Raw genomic sequence first — 20076 nt, 5'->3', positions numbered from 1 at the left:
GGCTGATGGAGAAAACATGTTTTCAGAGCCTTTAATAAACTGTAAGATAGGGAGGAAGCAGAAAAGAAGTACTGCTACATAAAATGATTACTTCATGAGTCTGTGCTTCAATCTTTGCTTTTAGCTCAGTCAGACTCTTTTAATTTTAGATCCTCCTGCATAACAGGAGGTTAACCATCCAGCTGTGAGTGCATTCATTCACAGCTGCCACTCGCTACCAACAAACCACCTGCAACATCAACAGATCACGCCATATGTAGTCTAAGAGGTGATGATCTGTCACTGTTATCTAACAGATGTTGCATTCACGCAATGTTCTAATGTTTCCCTGGGCCACAGACACAATACTTAAGTAATAAGTATGAGCGTGTCTCCTGAAGCCTTACAAACCTCTTTTCAACGTCAGAGTCGACAAACATTTCTCATATGCCTGATAGAAATAACATCCCATAGCACAGATAAATCTAGTTGATTGGTTGGTAGCTGGACAGTTTACACACCAAACCTGGTCTGGACCAGGTATGCCAGGAAGATACTTTAGGCAACCATGGTGACCTGCCCTGGTTAAAAGGGATATCACACAGGCCAAAGACAGCTGGCTAACCTAATCTGACTTCATGATACAGGTACAGCTTACTGTGGAAGGCAAATAATACCCAGAGGCATGAAGTACCTAAATATCAGTTTTCTCCTCATAACGTGATGAAGGAAACCAGGTTTATTCCTTACATTACATCTTACTGCTGGAAGCCAAATTTATTAAATGCATGTAACAGTAATCTGTATCAGTAAAAAAGAGGAAGATGAAAAGAGGATGACTTCTACAGAAGGATAATGATCCTAAACTCACCTGAAGGTTTTTCAGTGGCCCTCACCGTCCTCTGACCTTAACATCACTGAAAACCCGTGGATAGACCTCAGATGAGCAGTGCATGCAAGACGGCCCAGGAATCACACAGCACTATAAGCCTTTCACGGGAATATATTCGTATATATTTATATTTCCCTCACGCACACAAGGGATTCACACCAAACGATATTTTTATCTCACTGATAACAGCCTCACTGTTCGCTCTCTTTACACGTACCAGAGCGCATGAACTTACTGCTAATGCAAGCCAAACATTTCTCGCTGCTGCTACTTCACATTAAAAGCGACAACTGGCAAAACATGGGGTGGCTTTTACTGTGAAGAGGCTGCAGCACACGCAATGTAAGAGTGACCTTGTTTAGTACTGACCGCAGTTGTTCATCAAAAATGTGTCTACAAAACAAGATGCGGTCACAGCTGTCATTTTTCATCAGTCTGTGACTGTTGAAATGGAACAGGAACAAGCTGCCAGAGTGAGCTGTTAGATGAAGAGACAAACAGCATTCTGGGACCTGTGAATTAACCGCTGGTGTCGCTCAGCCCAACCAGGACTGACGTCTCCTGATAGTCCGCTTTAAACCGGACATTTTCTTCTTTTGTCTGTCTACTGAAAGCATAAAAAAGACAAAAACAGTTGAATAACAAGAACTTTTATCTTCACAACTGGGAAAAAGGCATTATGGTAAACTGCATTAAAACGTGTTAGAGGCACACTTATTGTGAAAAACTAAAACAGGTTCATCTTTGGCAAACAACAGCCTGTTGCAAATGTGATTATGTAAAATACAATCTATAAATATGAACCATGCTCTCCTGCTGATTTGGAGAGTAAGTGCTATGATTGTAACATTATTTCTTCTCAGAAATCGTGCATATTAGTGATTTTTCCTCCACTACTACTCTACATTTAATAAAAATCTACACTTGTCTGGATATTTGAAATGGTTGCTCTAAATCCTCCGATAATAATTCATAAATTATGATGACCAGAGCAGACAACATCACTACTATTCAGAGTAAAAAGTCAGATGCAAATACATCAAGGCCACGACTTGGACTTCTTAGATAGTGGTGAAGAAAGTAAGACAGTGAAACAGTTCAGAAGAGAAATGCAAGAGCATCAGCAGATTTCATGTTCGAATGTTCATCGTCAGCGTGAAAACTGAAATCTGTCCAGCGGTTTGCCGTTTCAGTCTCAGTGTCCCAGTGGCCGGTCGTCGTACGTGCTGTACCTCTTGACGTGGATTCGACGGACACGCTCACGAAGCTCTGTTCCTGCGGGTCCCTCCTCTTCCTCGCTATGAGAGCCGCAGTTAGTGTAGCTCCGGCGTGTGGCTTCCAGCAGGGTGTTGTCGGGCAGCGGCATTGTCTCGTAAAGCAAGGTGTTCAGAGTCTCCTCATAGATACGAGCTTCAGGAAACTCCACCTGAGGCGGGAAGAGACATCAACTATTTCTACACTGTGAATCAATGTATTGAATATATGTGACAATTCACAATTCATGTTTTTATTTAGAGAAAGAAAGACTTCTTTTCCCTAAAAAGGGGCACGAGATGGATGCCAAGAGGAGCACTACTGCACACCGTCAGAGTATAAACCGGTGCCAAATCATCCCATGATATTTGTTCAACATATATCTGTATGACTGAGGAGATCACTCAATAGTAATAACCGTTGTATTTAACTCCAACATGCAGCATACAGGTGTTTCTGTCATTTTTCCATTTCATTTCTGCTGAGATGAAGGTGTCACGACGCGTCCGGGGACAGGTTACTGAAAGGTCTGGCTCACCTTTCTGCAATACACATCCTGATCCCATTAACCACGTTCACTAACTGATGGAGTTAGCATCAATCTGAGACTGCAGCATTTCACTATACGACAAGTGAATAGTGCATTGGTGTCATTTTTTTAATCTTTTAAATATTTCACATGGTGCAGTTTCAGTTAATATTCAGATCATTTTACGGACACAAACACTGTGTGACACACAGTCATGCTGCACAGGAGAGGGCTGGAGAAGCTGCAGTGGCTGCCATACACACTATGCCTTCTTCAGCCACCTCACTGACACCTCTCTACCACCTGCACCGTGAACCATCAACCGTGAAAATGACAGGAACACCTGGAAGCTGCATGCTGGAGTTAAACACACCGTTTACTGCTATTGAGTCATCTCCTCGGGTTAAGAGACTGACTGCAGCAGTCACTGCAGCCAGTGCAACTCACACAATTCCTGACAGTAAACCCTTTTTTTTTTTACACCGCTGGTGTTCGCTGCAAGAACAGTATGTGTATTGTGGCGACCCCTGCTGTTACCGGTTAGGCAGTGGTCTTCTCTCTGTTTGCAGGTTGGCCGTCAAGGCCTCCTGGTGACAGCTGGGCTTGGTGTTCTCAGCCTCAAACCCAGACTCTGCTCCTCATTTTCTGTCTCTGGCTCTCTCTGCTGGCACCCTCTTGGTTATGTGGCAGCCTTAATTTCTCTTTTGCTTATTTGCTGTATTCTATAACTTTTACATGCTATTCTCACCCTCCATGTACACCCTACATTACTGACCCTGTAGACATTTACATCTCATGCTTTGTGATGTTTTGTTATACTCATGTTTCAATTACTTTTGATAAATTACTTGATCTAATCTTGTAATGAGCCAGGTTGTGACTGGTTGGGGGTGGGATATGAGGCTCCTCCATGCACACATATTTTCATGTTAATTGTGATGTTTTTGTGGATTTTATAAATGATACCCAAGGTTACTTTACACTTGTGAACATGGCCTCACTCATCCTCACCTTGGTCTGCTTCTTCTCAGTGGCGTAGACAATGGAGGTGCAGCAGACCTCAGCCAGCTTGCGGCCCTGACCATAGAAGGACCAGCAGCAGATCTCATCTCCTATCACATCCTTGATGAAGAGGACGCGGCCGTTGAAGCTGAGAGACAGCCTGTCGAACAGCTCGATGTTCTTCAAAAGGTTGTCGTCTGAGTTACTGTCGAGACAAAAGCAAACTGATGTGGAGTGTGGAGAAGAAGTGCATCATCATTTACTCCACACTGTGGCCTGTAGCTCATTAGTTTATCAGCTTGAACAATCTGTGCTTTCCTCACTGGAGAAATAAATAAATCATCTTTGTAATGATGGAAGCAGCAGGGCCGCTGGAGGCTATCCTACCTGGTGTAGGAGTACTTGTTGTTGCTTCTGTTGTACACCAGCTTCACCACAGGCTAACAGAGGCAAAGAAACTGATTAAATAACAGACTTTTATTGCTTTAATATCCAAATGTACTATGAATTCACCTCAAGTAGGCAACATCCATTTGGCAAGAGAGCAGGAAAATGTACATTCCTATATCTAATAGCATTCCCATGAAAGAATAAACAAACGAACAGCTGTTAAATGAGATTGAAGGATATGTATCTTATTATCTACAGCAAGTCCCATGAAACAGGGATCAATCACAACAGCATACTGCTGCTGTTTTACAGATATTTTTCTGGTTGTAACATACATTCAAATGATAAGTTCTTCATTAATTCCAGATCCACAACAAATACATAAATACATGTCAGCTGTAACGTGTGCTTACCTTGACAGAAGACTGGATGAGCCTCTCCTCTTCCTTACTGGAGGTGACCACAGGTATGACACACAGGGGCTGCTCTTTATTGCCCTGTCAATCAGAAAAACCAACTGGGGGTTAGTCGTATTGTTGAAGCTTTAGCGTCTTTGATACTCATAGTGTCTTTACGCAGGTATGAGTTTTTTTTTTAAATGAGACTATAAAACAGATTTTACTCATTATTCTTGATTAGAACATGAATGCTAACAAAAAATGCATCAAACAGTGAGCTAGGCTTAAACCAGCCAAGTGCACAGAGAAAGGTGAAGGGAGGGTGAAGACATAAGGCAGAGCAGCATGCGTCATTACACCCCTTGGTACAGCTTGAGTCACCTCGCTACCTCTGCTTTTCAAAAAACAGATTGATTGCTATCAAATGTTGAGACAAGACACGTTTGTAAATCTGCATATGCTGTTGTCCTGTTCATCCTGTTCAGTGAACAATTACACAGAAAAACAAAAAAAGTCTGCTACTGACATGAAGTTCAAAACCAAGGACTCCCTGAAGAGTAAAGTATTGCACCCCAGAGGAAGCAGGCTCTGTTCTGTTCATTCATAAACTACTAGACATGATGATGAATGAATGACAGCCAGTGATCTTAGAATTCAGTGTCAATGCCTTGAAATCAGTCCCCCTGGAAACCAAAGGATGTGTAAACCTTTGCAGCCCAGCGGACATTCCAGTGAGCCTGTCAGTATGATGCATACCCACTTACACTTGTCTTGCACAGATGGTGCAGCAAACTGTATTGCTGCCATTGCCTAGAGGTTTAAATACACACTATGGTCCACAGCTAATCAAATCTGTACATGTGAGAGGCTCTGTTGTAGTACAGCAGCAAATATACAGCTACACAAGAAAGTACTGAGAACCACAAACTGTAGACTGAAGGAATTCTTAGATATTACACAGGAAGTAAATAGCAAGTAGGGGTAGACTGACTGTATAACATCCTCCATCATCGTATATGTATTTTGTATACGTAATACATATAATACACATATATGTATTATGTATTGTATTTTATTGTATTTGTGAAAGAGTATATATGATAAAGAAGAAAGAAGAAACCATTCATTGTTAAATCCAACCAGCAGCTCTATGAGGCTGAGCTAAATGCTACCATCAGTATGCTAACAAACTCACAATGAACAATGCTAACATGTTGTGTAACACATATAATGTTTAGCGTGTTCACAATGTTACTTTAGCAGGCTAGCATGCTAACATTAGCTATTTAACACTAGTAAGTACAGCTGAGGCTGATGGGAATGTCTTCGGTTGTGAAACAGAAATGAAAATTTATATTGGTTGGAAATCTTAAACGTCTCACTGTAAAATATTTTCGCACAAGCTACAAATCTATTTAGGAACCCAACCTGAAATTCTATGGCACAAAGTTACGTCCCAGTTTTGGCTCCTGGTTAATAGTTCCTGTCCCTCCCAAAAGTCCCTGCTTCCAAGCAAGTGTTTTCCAATGGAAATACTAAGGTGGAGTTTTCCATGCTGACCACAAGCCTCCACTCTGGTACTGCATGTGGACATCATTTATAAAGGTGAGAAGCAAACACTGGCTGTCACAAGTATCAATTACTTTTGTAATGCTGCACCAATGTTCACTCTGGTTTGTGAGCATTCTTTGTCATTGACCTTTAAGTCTTTATAACAAGGCAAACCTGGTTTCATTAATGCCCATTAAGTTTTCATGGCAGTGTATTCTATTTTTTTTTACACTAATAGTAACTTATCACTCAGCCTCCTCAAAGGCTCACCGGATGCTTTGTATATCTAGAAACAAGTTATTTTCTTATTTTCTTCTTTATCAATAGCCTGAAAAACTCATTTTATGTTTTTGTGTGATTAAATTAAATGTATTCTTTACTATCTCATGTGCAATGTGCTGAGTTTACCCTATCACTGATCATACAATATATCATAACCAAAATGTAAATAATACAAGTTGGTATAATGTTACACTAGCCCAAAAAAACTGATGTCAAAGGCAAGTGTAAACACATTTTAAGTATTTGGAGAATGGCTGGATACATTCTGTATTATATTAAGATTAAAATGACGAACCATCAAACTCATCTGCTGATATCCAAACTATTCAGAGGAGGATTCATACACTCAGACACCCTCTTTCCTCCATATTTCAAATATCAGTCAGTGTGGATATGACTGACCTGCAGGGTGTTTTGACAAAGTTCCACCAGGTCCTGGATGAGGTAATACTTTGCCTCAGCCATCAGCTCCTGGATAGCCTGACGACCTTTGGGTAAGGTGACTGTGCCGTCACGCAGGTAGCACAAGATGCTGCTAAAGTGTTTCCCACTGCGGTCGATCAGGATCCAACCTGATCACAAACAACAGACCATGCTGAGAATATGTACATGTAAGCCATTGGTGCATAAAACTGTTGCAATAACAGACTTAGCAGATTTTCACTGAAACGTGATGAAACTAAAAGCAAACCCAGCGTCTTCTGAGAAACAATGAAGCTGCATTCATGTGAGATGTTTTCTGGTGTTATTTCAGTAAAATGAGCTCATTCATTCTTGGCTAGATGTGTTGTGATCATGGTTAGCAGCAAGTGTGGTGTACAATGGCAGCGGATAAGACGTTTGTTATGTTAATTTCCCAAAATATGCTTCAAAAGCTTCGTTGAAGTTGTGTTTTGTACAAGGATTCAGATAATCAGTCATGACATGATTCACAGATTTGTGATGCAGGAAGAAAACAGCCTAAATGGATTTTAGTCACTGTTTAAGTAGAACAAACAGCTTGTTCCTACAGCTCACAGACTTCTTACCTTCTTTGTCAGTAAACACTTCTTTCTGTCCACTGAACATGGCTTTCAGCATGGAGTTCTGCCTTGTCAGCACTTGCAGTGTGGTGTAAAACAGATTCCCGCCGACGTTGATTCGGACATACTTGTTGCCCAGGCCCACCGCTCCCTGATAACTGCAGGTCTTGGTCTTGGGACAGGCCAGAAGAGGGGGTGGAGAGGTGCAGTCGGACTGCGTGTGATGTTGGGGCAAGCAGCTGTCCCCAGACATGTCCCTTTGGAGGTAGATGACCACCCTACAGACGGAGGTCCGAAGGTCCCCCGCCGTGGTGACAGCTACTGATGAGGCCGCCACAACCTCTCACTGCTCCAGATCATTCCTGGAAAACACAGAGCTCTGACCTAGAGCTAAAACATTTCTGCAGAGCTTCATAGGAAAAATCAATGTTGATAAAGACTGTTTAGCAGGTAAGGCAGGACGCCCAGTGGTTGAAGGCATGTATCACAATACTAAATGGAGGCCACCTACCCTACTGTTATTGTATCCTCAGTTCCCCTTCCTATTAAATGGAATGTGGCTGGGCAGGAATCTAGAGGTGCAGGGACGAGGCACATATCCATGAGTAAAAGGACAAATTAAGAGGACACCCACAACAGCAGACGACGTATTTATCTTGAAATTAACTACTAACTAACCAGGTTTTGGTAGTGGTTCTCCTAAAAGTGGAGCCAGCTCAGTTTAACAGAACACTGTTTTGTGTGGCAGCATCATGCACCACATTAAACTCTTGAATCGTTTTGTTGTTGTTGTTTTGTTTGGCTAGCTTATGTTAGACAACAAAGAACTACAGATCAAATCTCGACAAGTATCACTTAAAGACCTGAATGGTGTGTGTGTGTGTGTGTGTGTGTGTGTGTGTGTGTGTGTGTGTGTAAATATACATAATAGATTAACTAATTAGTTTGACGTTATTACTGAAACAACAGGTCGGATGTCCTGTTGGGTCGTATTTATTAAAGATATGTAGATTGAACTCCCTTTAAAAATTTGCCGTTTTAATACTTTCTTGTTTCTCGGGAAAGGCCCTGACACTGCACAAGGCTGCTTCAGTAAGTGAAAATAACGATGTTCTTCTGGTCAATTCGTCTTGTCGATACTCAACCACTCAATGTTTTATTGCAACAAAATATGTAAAGTTAATACTCTGTTCGATTAGCGTCACTCTGTTAACGTTATCGCTACTTCCGGCGTGGGTGTGTTTCGCTAATGTTAGCTAATGTTGAACTGGTTGGCAAAACTTGGAATTCGAATGCGTGACAACCAGACAAACTAGCCTAACCCAAGAGTTGAACATGTATTGCATTCTGGGTTAGTTTCTTTTAAGCGAACACACACACCGAATAAGCAAGTTAACGTTACATCGTAAAAGAAAAAAAAAAAAAACATACGGAAAATCTCTGAGTTCTCCAGATGTGTATACGCTAATAAACACAAGTCACGTTAAAATGCCAGTTTTCGATGACGTGCGTAACGTTATCGTACCTAGCTACACACACCAGTGAACTGCACGTTCACTGGGCATCAGTTTACGAACTTTGACGTTTACTTACCGACCTCTCATTGCTATCGTAATGTGTTGTCAGATAACCATACACCGTATAGCCAATCAACCCAGTTTTTATCACCGCGAGACAGCACTTGACAAGCGTGTCAGATTTTAGTTGTAAAGAAGTTTGTAGCTAACATTAAAGTTAAACTCTTTCCTCTTTCTTCTTCGTCGAGTGAGTTTACGGCAAAGCTGTGGCTTACGCTGCAAAGCATAATGCTGCCCTCTACAGTCAGTAACACACATTGCGCGCCGCTGTCATGGAACGTCTCCTGTCTGCAATACGTGCAACATTCATGTGGGTTACGTTCTTATTTCATCTTGACTTTTGGTTGCCTTCCTCCAATATGCAGCCTCTACTAGGAGGTTGCTGAGTAAGAAGTGCCCAGTGGTTCTTGCTGGGCGTAAAGCTATATTTTGGTTATAGTTATAGTTGATCAGGACAGGGATGTGTACCAAGAATAAGGTTTACTAAGTTATCTGGATGATGTTGCAGCCTCTGCTGGAGTAAAACCAGGGACGCCCACGGATCTGGAGCATGGACTGGTGTAAAAAGACATGTCCAACTTACGGACAACTTAAGAAGGAGGAAAATAAAAATACTTAAATCAAAATAAGACTATCGTTTCAATCAATCAAGTAATTTGATAGTTTTGGTTTAGAAAATCAAACATATTTTACTTATAACGTCAGAATTATGACCTAGTATCTCATAATTTTGACTTTAATAAACTATTATTCTGACTTTGTAAAAATCTTAAGTACACGCACACGCGCGTGCGCTGGCGTCAGTGTTTGGTTTCCCCGGCAGCGGGAGGAGGAGCTTCGGCTGATGGTGGACTTGCTATGCCACATAGCCTCAGTACACAGAGCTGACAGCGTCAACGGCGGTAGCGGTTTTAACAGGTAAAATATATCATTTCTTCTGGTCTGAAACTAGCTTCATATGGTTTAATGTAACGTCAGCTAGCTAAGGAAATTAATTAGCCTTAAAGAGGGTAGTGTGTGTTTTTAAATCGTTGTCAAGTTAGGTCTTGTCAGGCGGCTAGCGACATGTAGCTAGCTGTCTAGCGGAGTTAATTTAACTCGGTTAGGTCATAGGTGAGAATTTCCACAGGGATAAACTAAAGTAACGTTATGTGAACCTTATTAGTTATTAGATACAGTTTCCACCTTTGTAGACTAGCGTTAACCGTAACATTCATTTTGTGGAGACTATGGTACACATTTGATACATGATAAGCTAGCATTAATATCAACCAGATGTCTTTGAAAGAAACCTAGTGTTAGCTGTTTTAGCTTTAACTACACGTCTAACTAACGTCTACATTTTACATTAAGCTGAAGCACGTAAAGGTGTCTGCATAACGAAGCACTGGCTCGTCGTTCCATATGGTCGTCTGTCACTGAAGGCCATAGTTCAATGAAATGTTTATTTTGTATCAACAAGGAGGTCATATGTTAACATTACTTGCTGCCAGTTGAGTGGAGATACAGACACATTGTCAGCAAAATAGATATTGTTACTGTGGGCTAGTCTGATAGCAAGCCACTTGTCAGCATTGTTATCAAGCTATACAGCTCGTTGATTTCAGTGTAAAGTTCGAGTCTACAAGTCTAAGCTGTAGTTTAACAGTGTTTACGTTCCTCATGCCTTGTCTTTTATGTCTCTTTTGTGACAGGCCCTGTGGCCATGGCTAAAGACCCATTAGCCGAGGCAGGCTTTTATTTTGATGAACTCAACAAGTTACGGGTACTGGAACCTGATGTCAGTCAGAAAACCTCAGAGCTCAAGGAAGAGTGTAAAGAATTTGTGGACAGTAAGCACTGAATAATTTGTCAAGTCCATCAAGCTGTGTCTGCTTTACCTATCCAATATCAGCAGATCCTGTAGGATGCAATATGTGTTTTTCTTTGTAGAAATTGGCCAGTTTCAGAAGATAGTGGGAGGTCTAATTGAGATGGTGGATGAACTGGCAAAAGAAGCAGAGACAGAAAAGATGAAGGTAAGTTTGGTATTTGAAACAGCCTTTCTTTGGCTATTGCAGAAAACATGGTCTTCATATGCAAAATCTTTGAAACACCTGTATGTGGTTGAATTCTCCTTGAACCCATCTTAGTTTAAACTATAGTGTACAGAAAGTGCTTTGGTTTGATAATGAGAGCAGCATTATAGTAAGAATCATCCTGTGTTCTTCTCCTTCAGGCAATAGGAGCCAGAAACCTGCTGAAGTCAGTGGCAAAGCAAAGAGAGGCTCAACAGCAACAGCTTCAGGCTCTCATAGCTGAGAAGAAGATGCAACTTGAGAGGTAAACAGCATGTGGCTGGATTCCATAACTCTGCCAACACAGCGATGGTTTGTGCGGGATAGGTCATGGTTTCCTTCCCATTTAAATTCAGCACACAATTATAAGCTGTCCAAAGGTCAATTAAATGTTTGGCCTGAATGATGGTTGCAAAAACACCAACAGTCAGTGGTTTAAGATGTTTACAGTGTTGGACTACCTGATATATACCTGTTTTAAGTTCACCTTAGAACAGTTTATCCCCACAAGGGCTGTTACCATAGCATCTGTCATTGTTTGATTATCAGGTAGCACTGAACCTCTATAACCACCTGCTGTTCGCACTCCATTTAAGCAGGTTTCCCATCCTTGCAATTGCATAATAATTGGCTCAACAGTACGATAGTTAGTTTTGTTGTGTTTCCTTGTTTCAGATATCATATAGAGTATGAGGCCTTGTCCAAAGTGGAGTCAGAGCAGAACGAGTTCATCGACCAGTTTATTCTGCAGAAGTGAGGATGTAACAGAGACAGCAGAAAATGTCTGCAACCACGTTTCCAGAGTGCCTGTCTTGTTTTCTCTGGGCGATACCCGCCCCAGAGGATTACTCTGCTGCAACTGTGTTTCTCAAGCAATCCCAAAGCTCCAACATCATCCTAAAACATCTACACCTCTTTACACCTTCTTTCTGACATGTTTGTGTGTGTGAAGCGACAGCCAGCTGCCTACTGTAGCTGCTCCCACCCTGGTAAGCAGGTGTGATGATTTACAGTTTTAAGCTTGACTATTTGGAACACCAAATGTTTCAACTTCAACATCTCGGACCAACATTAAAGAAGATGGAGCTATTTATACAAAGGAATATTATTTATACTATTTATACTGCAGAATTACTCTGTATATCTAGTTTTACTACTCTTTATAATGATTGAAATACTGCATGTGCATGCATTTGTAAATACATTTTGGATTTAGAGGATAGAAAAAAGTTGACATCCTGATTTCATTGTTATTTCTGTTTTTATTCCATTCTGCTGGTACAGCCAGTCAGCCATGAGGAATATATTCTCTTATTTCTGAATCTGTTATGTGTATCATTTTCCCTCATGTACGAATTTAGATGACAAAGGGTTATACTTGAATAAATACTCTATTGCACAATAAAATGTGTCAGTATTTTTGCTGTCAAGAAGTTAGAGGGGTGGGTGGTCCTCATGCACATAGGTAATGAGACTTTGTGCAAGTCTTGGCCAGAAAACCAATTTTAACAGCTGAGAGTAGCCAAACAAGCGTATTTACACCATCAGGTCAGTTAGTAGCTGTTCTGGAGTTTTCAATCACATCACGTGATCTTCTTTACCAGAAGTTGGCTGTCATCATGGAATTGCAGATTTCCATTTTTCTGCACACCAAGGACTTTTCTTCTATCTTAGGTTAAAAATTGAGACCAAAAGTCCATTCTTGACCTTGGAAATGACAGATGACAATATATTCTTAAGGTCCACCCAGTAGCTGTTCCGGAGCTTTGATCATATCACACCAGCTTAGCTTATCAAGTTCATTGTTTCATGTTCTGTGTTGAATCATTCCATTCTGAGATCGTATTATTATAAGGAAACCTGAATCTAATGACAGTAGTTACATCATCAGTTGCAACATCAGTTGCTTTGCCGCTCCATCTTAAAGCACACAGGACACACAGACACAGGATCCTCAATGTGTTTGCAATGTGGACAGACTATATTGTGTGTTCTGAAGCAGAGAAAAGGTGTTCCCTGGGTTGACGTGGTGTCTATGAAGGGTGGAGCATACAGGTGTGATGACCTCCAGCTCAGGACTCTTCTTTCTCCTAACTATGAGTGGTGCACTTACCATTGACCTCAATACAAACAGAACCACAATCAGTTGTATGTGATAGACAAAAAATTGGTCTTTACCAATACTTTACCCTCTATAGATCTGTGTCTTCCTTCTTGCTTTTCTGTTTTTCTCTGTCCATCTTTTTTAATAGTAGCAGTATTATTGGTATTACAACAAGCAGCAGTAGAACTGCTGGGGATCTGGAAAACTGAAAATTATTAGTCAATGAAAGTCACTGGACATATATACATGTATAAGTTCATGCCTAAAATCGAACTCTGACTTCAAGTTGAGTATACACCAAATACGACAACTAAGGTATAATTATTGATTTATTATTAATTTAATGAAAAAGAAAAGTACTCATCAATTCATTTCAGTCAAAACAGTATTTACACATTTTAACAGTACAGTGAATTGAGTAGTCATTTTACATAGTATAATCCTACAGACCATGACTCGTCTTTCATCAGATGCCTCATCATGGCTGTTCACCCACAGGCTTCACATCCCCACAACAAAGACAACAAATTACACAGAAACAGTATGTCTACCACTAAGACTCATGCCAGGTGCAGCACTGCAAAGCGCAGCCCTCGAGGACACATTCATGGTTCATGAACCTCACTTCTTCTTGGTATACTGTAAATCAAAAACAGAATTCTAAATTGTACCGTGTACATATTTGTGCATCATCTTGAAACGCAGAAGGCCTTCATGCTTACTTTATCTAGAATCCAGTCTGCATCTGCAATAGCTCTTTGGATCATCATTTGTATCCTCTCTGGGTTGTCTTCATCTGAGTGACTGTTGTAACTCTGAAAACCAGAAGCGAAGGATCAGGATAAAATACAGTGTTTCTGTTTTAGGAGTTGCTCAGTCATTCCAGGCTATGAAAACCACACTTCACAGGTTTAATGATGTCCAATACATGGTGTAGGATCTATTGTTCCTGGTTGATAAGAAGTTCACTTTCCTTGTCAATAGTCAGTGGTGCACATGATGGTCTCACCTGTCTTATGGCATGTCGATAATGCTGCTGCATTGCTGTGTTTGGTAAATGCCTGCAGCATCTGAGGAGATATCGATAGAGCTGCACAGGTGTCTGGATCAACTCAGCTCCAACTAACGGCGCCATTCCTTCCACTTTTGGTTTAACTGCAGTCGGTACAGATACAAATTAAGTAGTAATGGCTTTGTATTTGCATTCCCATACAAGGCAGATAAACCAGAACTGATGTTTTTTGTTACAGATAGAACTCACAATGAGGAATTCAGCTTTGCTCTTGCTTTAGTTTGTTTGAGCATCACTTTTTGGATCACTTGACAGACAAATTCAGATTTGTCAGGTACACAGAAACATTGATCCAGTTAGATGGTAAAGGTTCACTGTTTCTGCTGAAGAGAAAAGAGTAAAAAAAAAACTAACACCCATGTCTGCTGACACAATACAAAGTGCTTTAAATACACCGTTATCCTCTCCTCAGATGACCTACACTGTAGAGGCAAGCACTGCGTAGATCAGCTGTAGCTAATGTTAGCAGTTAGCTAGCTGAGAGCTTCAACGTTAGCTTCCACAACACAGTGCCAGACTTCATGTTATCACCAGCAAACGAACTATGAAGTTATCTTACTGCAGCTGTGAAGTGTAGTAAAGGCTGTCAGCAGGTGGCCAGCATCTCAGCGACCTCACAGTCACGTTACCAAACCAGCCCTCTGTCTACGGATGTGTTCATTACTGTTGTCTTCTTCGTGCTTTTTTGCTGTTAGCATCCATGTTGTATTGAAACACTGGCGCCCTCTGTCGCCTGTAAAGATAACCCTACACACAGGCGAACGCATTCCAACTGTGTAGCGAGTACTTTTGATACTTTCAGTGCATGTTGCTTAAACTACTTTTGTATTTTTACATATGTGAAATTTTGAATATAGGACATTCACGTTTAATAGAGTCATTTCAAAGCGTTGTAATATTATTTTACTCTGGTACAGCATCTGAATAATTTTCTCAATGCTGTCTGTCTGTCTGCTGAACTTCAGGACTTTTTCTTCCACCTTAGAGTCACACGGGGCCTGAAGCCCTGCACACACACACAGTGAGCCAAAAGATGGGAGACTATACAATGAAGAATAATATGACATGCTACGTCATCAGTTAATAGATGCTTGTTCATCCTGTCCAAATTGATTTGTCTGTTTAGGCATTGTTTGAGAAGCTTTGGTCACGACTTTCCTGACTTCTGTTCTGTTCTGAGTAAGATGTGTCGCCTTGTGTTCTGCACCACTTAATTCTGCACTAAAGGAGCCTGTGACAAATGCTGTTTTTCATTAAAGTGGCATATAATAAACAAATATGAATCCTGTCTGGAGATGCCTGGAGGTGATGGCCATATGTAGGATGTCTGCACATGAAAGGGTTTCAGTGGTGTGTTGCATCCCTCGGCCTGGACCACTCACTGTGTCACAAACACATTGGAACGTGTGGCTACACTGAATTGGTGGAAACACCCAGACTTTCTTTCACAAGGTATTGTAATGGGCATAATTATGACCAGGAAAGTAGTAACAATAGATGCATCTCTTCTAAGATGGGGTACCAACCACAAGTGGAATGGAGAATGGGGCCTCTGAGGTCCTGAAAAAATGGTTTTGCCTGCTACTGGAGAAACTGATTGACTATCAGTCACAACATGTATTCTTATCCCCCTTCCAACCTTGGAGAAAGGAATGGAACCTTTCAGCAGACTCCTTGCCCTGAATACATGGCTTACAGCTTCACGCCTCACTCATGGGATAAAGTCTATTGACGATTTCAATATCTTTTGGAACAGCAACAACCTCTTTAATCCCCTGATGGGATACAACCAAACATCACTGGTTGCAGGCTCTTGGCATACCGAAACAAAAATGCACAGATAAGCACGACCAACAACAGGCATCCGGCCTGAATCTCTCCACCCTCACCCAACCCTCTGCTTCACATGACTTGTGGCATTCAGAAGATGTCTCTGTCCCAGTCAGTGAACCCCGCCCTTCATCACATTCTCCAAGACCTTGAGACCTGGCTGAACAGCACTACCGGTGTGACAACATGGATAGAAGTTGATTTGAAGTTGATTTTTTTAAAATTCACATTTAAATACAGATATGGATTGTGACAAAAAAACCAACAACTTTTAACACTATGTCCATGATGGCGTTGTCTATGCATAACACACTTAAACAGTAGTTCCCAGATTCACCTTATGGCCTAAAACAGGTCCAGTATAAAAACGTCCTGCAGCTTCACTGCAATTCACTGAGACAAACTACACTGAACTTTTACTTGCTGCTAAATTAGAAGCTTTCCAATAAATAGCCTGTCTGGTAGAAGAAATATGAATAGATGTTTTCCTGCTTGATACACAGAATCTCGGGTTAAGGTGGTGGAAACATCAGTTATGAAGCATTTTTTTCCACTTTCACACCACTACTTGCAAAGAATCGATGTGTGTGTGTCTCTTGGAGATTGTGACCAGCCTCCACTGCTCATTACAAAACGTTTCTGGAGGTTTTGCAGTGAGTGATCTGTTCCTGCAGTAGCTTGTATACTCCACCACGTGGAGCTCATGTGGCCAAGAGGACTCTGCAGCTTTTTGTTATTTTTTTGTAAAAAGAAATGAAACGGAAAGGTCTTTTAAAATGTATCAGACAACATTCCCTGAATGTGTTTTTGGAATTTATAAAACTTTAGAAAGAATTCAAATTCTTTAGAAAACCTGTCCTGTTAAGCACAACCTAACCTTGCATTACTAAACACATTTATGAAGGTGTTTGTGTAAAACATTTGAAAACACACATGATCATTGAGAATACATGTTCATTTCTATTTAGCTTTGACATCAAATTTCGTGTCATTTTATTATCAAATGTCAAAACTTTTTTAATGATTAGAAGAATGAATCAAATGTTCAGTACTTTCTTAATTTTTCATGTAGTTGAAGTGATGTTGAGAAAGAAAGTGTTGTTTCAGAACACTGAACAGTGACTCTTAAAAAATACTCTTCTCCCTATCAATGCAACAACAGACACTGTAACTTAACCAGTGAGCACTGATTTATTAAAGGCAAATAGCGGGCTTAACATGAAAATAGAGGATGTGCGTCATGTGACTGCACAGACAATACATGTCAGAAGAATACATTCACTGCTGATTTTGGCCTTTTCATGGGATTTTTTGATAATAATAATAAGATACAACAATGTATTGTAGACCTATAAAGGGGTTGAAAAAACAAGAGAGTTGACAGATCACTTTAAAGATGACACAGCTTGCAGTTTAAACCGAAGTAGCTATGGCACTTTGATGTTGGAGAGTCCAGTTGGATCTGTGTGTGATGACAAACAGGATGATGTTGAGGACAAGTGTGTGTCAGGCTGCTGCAGATAAAGATACATCTGGAAATAGATGGAGATAGACAAGAGGTAATAACAGTTCATAACTTCAGTAACTTGGTGAACACATGAAGGATTTATATTACATGAAATAAGTGCATATTTCTCTTTTTAAATAGTAGGGTAAGAGGGATGAGAATGAGGGAGGATAAGAGGGAGTAAGTTCAGCAATGACATAAAAGAGAAGTAAAACACATAGAATAAATATATAGTTACAGTATCTTTGAACGAGAGGCTTCACAGTGCATGCTGTCTCTTGTCTCCACTTGTCTCATCTCCTCTTTTTCTTATTTCCTTTTCATGTCATTTCCTTTTGAAATAAGATGTCCACAGTCCATGCTGTCTCCTTGCTTCTCCTAGCTTCGTCTCGACTCCTTTCTCTAATAACAGACAAAGATGAGTTACAGTTAATAACTCCATCTGAGGCCAACAGAAGAACTATTGATCAATATTAATATGATAAAAACGTACTTATGTTTTTAAAGGGGAGGGTTCACCGTGCATGCTGTCGCACCTCATCTGCTCCCTGTAAAAGACAAATGGAAGACAAGTGGAAACAACAGTTAATCAGTTCAATAATCAAATAAGGAACTATTAATCAATATACTGTAAAACCTCTGATACCAACATAGAATAAATATAAATTCACATTTTGAAATGAGAGGATTCACAGTGCATGCTGGCTCCTTTACTGGTCTCTTGTTTCATCTGGTCTTGGTCTGGATGTTTTTCTTCCTGGCTTCCTCTCCTCTCTCTAATAGCCAAATGACAAAGGGATACAACAGTATACAGTATATTAGAATTCTGATATTATCAAATACGTGTGTGTTTGTCATAAAGTGGAACCAGGAAGCTGGTGTTTTGCATGTAAATATTCTTCACACAATCGAGAGAGATGCATGGGACTGGATAGAAGAGAGCAGGCAACCACTGAGACATCCAGCATGACAAAGGATCGGACTGCTAGAAAGGAACTGGTCCCCCTAACCAGGAAGAGTGTGGTGTCTACTGGACAATGCAGATAACACCCCCTCCTCCACTGTCTGCTGTCAGTGGTAATGTAAAGACTGGGTTTTATTCCTTTTCTCATCTTAAAGAACTGTCAGGACTGACTGTTTTTCAAAGCTTGCGCCTCTATTAATGTGAATGCGAAAGAAATTGTTACATTACTGATGCCTCACTTAAAGACACACTGTATAAAGACACGTTTAAAGACAGAACTTTGCTGTGTCTGTGTGTGAATCAAAACTGAGGTCCAAAAAGTAAGCAGGTAGTATCTACCATATTTACCTTTTCAAATGAGACACTTGGCAGTGTGCGAAATTGTTATTATAACTGTGATAATCAAAATCATTTGAAGGCTTATACAAGTCACATGTTCATGCTGACATAATGTAAGTGCAGAAGGGCTTTAGGCAGAGAGGTAATTTGCTACAAGATTTCATTATTGTCTGTTCTGTTGACTATATATTCTTAATTAGCTGATTAATGTGGTTGCCGTCAGTTCATCATACTACATTTACATGCAAAACAATAGCACTAATGTTCAGTAAATACAGTAAGACAGGAAGGAAGGTTGTCAAGCTGAATAAGGAGCCCTTTTGGACCTTATTAGGCCAGGGGCCACCTGAAGCAGCACATAGCTATCAAGAGGTAGCTTCTGTGGTTGTGAAAGCAAAACCTTGGGTGTGGGAGGAGTATGAGGAAGTCATGAAGAAGCGCTTTTGGTTGGCATTTGATGTTTAGACGAACTGTCAGGTGATTCAGGAGGGTGAAGCAAAGCCGAGGCTGTTTTGAGGGTGGGAGAAAAACTGGTGACTGTGACTGAAGATACCATTACAACACAGAGGAACACTTTGGGAAACAATGGAACCTGTTTGAATGCCCTCCATAAAGGAGGTGGAAGGTTTGGTGGAGGCATCATCCATATGGGCGTAACAGCATTCACTGAGGTAATCAATAAGCTCCACAATGGTGCCGGGGATGGATGAGATTTGTCCTGAGATACTGAGTGCTGACATTGTTGGACATTGTTAGGTTGTCTTAGCTGACGTGCGTCATCATTTTCATGTGGATGTGACAGTGCCTTTGGACAGGGGTGGTGATTCCCATTTTCAAAAAAGGGAATCAGGGGCTGTGTCCCAGCTTTCTAGGACAGTCTATGCAAGGGCACTGTAAAGGAGACTCTAGATGACTGTCAGACTCAGGAAGAACAAGGACGACTTTGTGGAACAGTGGACCAGCTCCACACTCTTGCAAGGATGCTGGACGGGCCATGGGGGTTTGCCCAACAAGTGTACAAGTGATTTGTGGACATGGAGACTGGTGGAAGATGTTTGACACTTTCCCTAAGGGTATCTTGTCGGGGTTACTGCAGGAGTTTGGGCTAAGCTATTACCTCAGCTTTGTATAACTGGAGTAAGAGCTTTATCAAGCATACTCTTAATGGGCATTTGGCTCTGCCCCACTCACTGTGTGCCTTGTCACTGATTCTGTCAATGATTTTCATGGACAGAGCCTCTGTGAAGCTGAGATGTGGAGAGTTTGCAGCATGGTGGCATCAGGATTGCATCTCTGCTTTTTTCTGGTGATGCGGTTCTGCTGGCCT

General features: G+C 40.9%; 3 protein-coding genes across 4 annotated transcripts; 1 reads left to right on the top strand and 2 right to left on the bottom strand.

Moving 5' to 3' along the window:
• Positions 1-1507: 1507 nt before the first annotated feature.
• On the bottom strand, positions 1508-9071 carry tnfaip1 (tumor necrosis factor, alpha-induced protein 1 (endothelial)). The gene is made up of 8 exons (XM_076735312.1): positions 8893-9071; positions 7811-7871; positions 7306-7661; positions 6680-6849; positions 4460-4543; positions 4044-4096; positions 3666-3861; positions 1508-2297 (listed from the first exon to the last, which is right to left on the bottom strand). The coding sequence occupies exons 3-8, from the start codon at positions 7550-7552 to the stop codon at positions 2067-2069; spliced, it is 981 nt and encodes a 326-aa protein (XP_076591427.1). The 5' UTR covers positions 7553-7661; positions 7811-7871; positions 8893-9071; the 3' UTR covers positions 1508-2066.
• Positions 9072-9681: 610 nt separating this feature from the next.
• Positions 9682-12333, top strand: ift20 (intraflagellar transport 20 homolog (Chlamydomonas)). The gene is made up of 5 exons (XM_076735308.1): positions 9682-9794; positions 10571-10708; positions 10809-10894; positions 11095-11198; positions 11609-12333. Exons 2-5 carry the CDS (start codon positions 10582-10584, stop codon positions 11688-11690), a joined length of 399 nt encoding a protein of 132 aa, XP_076591423.1. The 5' UTR covers positions 9682-9794; positions 10571-10581; the 3' UTR covers positions 11691-12333.
• A 1015-nt stretch (positions 12334-13348) lies between these two features.
• lyrm9 (LYR motif containing 9) lies at positions 13349-14819 on the bottom strand. Of its 2 annotated transcripts, XM_076735602.1 has the most exons (5): positions 14669-14785; positions 14299-14432; positions 14047-14192; positions 13760-13852; positions 13349-13676 (listed from the first exon to the last, which is right to left on the bottom strand). In XM_076735602.1, exons 3-5 carry the CDS (start codon positions 14170-14172, stop codon positions 13659-13661), a joined length of 237 nt encoding a protein of 78 aa, XP_076591717.1. In that variant the 5' UTR covers positions 14173-14192; positions 14299-14432; positions 14669-14785; the 3' UTR covers positions 13349-13658. The 2 variants fall into 2 exon arrangements, with proteins under 2 accessions (XP_076591717.1, XP_076591716.1); XM_076735601.1 differs by lacking the exon at positions 14299-14432 and having other exon boundaries at positions 14669-14819.
• Between the last annotated feature and the right edge of the window lie 5257 nt (positions 14820-20076).

This window comes from Chaetodon auriga, chromosome 7, assembly GCF_051107435.1.
Source record: "Chaetodon auriga isolate fChaAug3 chromosome 7, fChaAug3.hap1, whole genome shotgun sequence".
NCBI classification, from domain to species: Eukaryota; Metazoa; Chordata; class Actinopteri; order Chaetodontiformes; family Chaetodontidae; genus Chaetodon; species Chaetodon auriga.
The sequence above is the reverse complement of the archived record's forward strand: the minus strand, read 5'-3'. Positions and strand labels throughout refer to the sequence as shown.

What these genes read in the sequence shown, in the direction of transcription:
- tnfaip1 (XM_076735312.1), bottom strand. Translation starts at nt 7,552, where the DNA reads ATGTCTGGGGACAGCTGCTTGCCCCAACATCACACGCAGTCCGACTGC. An exon ending in AGTGTTTACTGACAAAGAAG is followed by an intron (nt 6,850 to 7,305) that starts GTAAGAAGTCTG and finishes GTTTGTGATCAG; the next exon opens with GTTGGATCCTGATCGACCGC. An exon ending in TTTGTCAAAACACCCTGCAG is followed by an intron (nt 4,544 to 6,679) that starts GTCAGTCATATC and finishes TCTGATTGACAG; the next exon opens with GGCAATAAAGAGCAGCCCCT.
- ift20 (XM_076735308.1), top strand. Translation starts at nt 10,582, where the DNA reads ATGGCTAAAGACCCATTAGCCGAGGCAGGCTTTTATTTTGATGAACTC. An exon ending in GTGTAAAGAATTTGTGGACA is followed by an intron (nt 10,709 to 10,808) that starts GTAAGCACTGAA and finishes TTTTCTTTGTAG; the next exon opens with AAATTGGCCAGTTTCAGAAG. An exon ending in CAGAGACAGAAAAGATGAAG is followed by an intron (nt 10,895 to 11,094) that starts GTAAGTTTGGTA and finishes CTTCTCCTTCAG; the next exon opens with GCAATAGGAGCCAGAAACCT.
- lyrm9 (XM_076735601.1), bottom strand. Translation starts at nt 14,172, where the DNA reads ATGGCGCCGTTAGTTGGAGCTGAGTTGATCCAGACACCTGTGCAGCTC. An exon ending in ATCGACATGCCATAAGACAG is followed by an intron (nt 13,853 to 14,046) that starts GTGAGACCATCA and finishes TCTGGTTTTCAG; the next exon opens with AGTTACAACAGTCACTCAGA.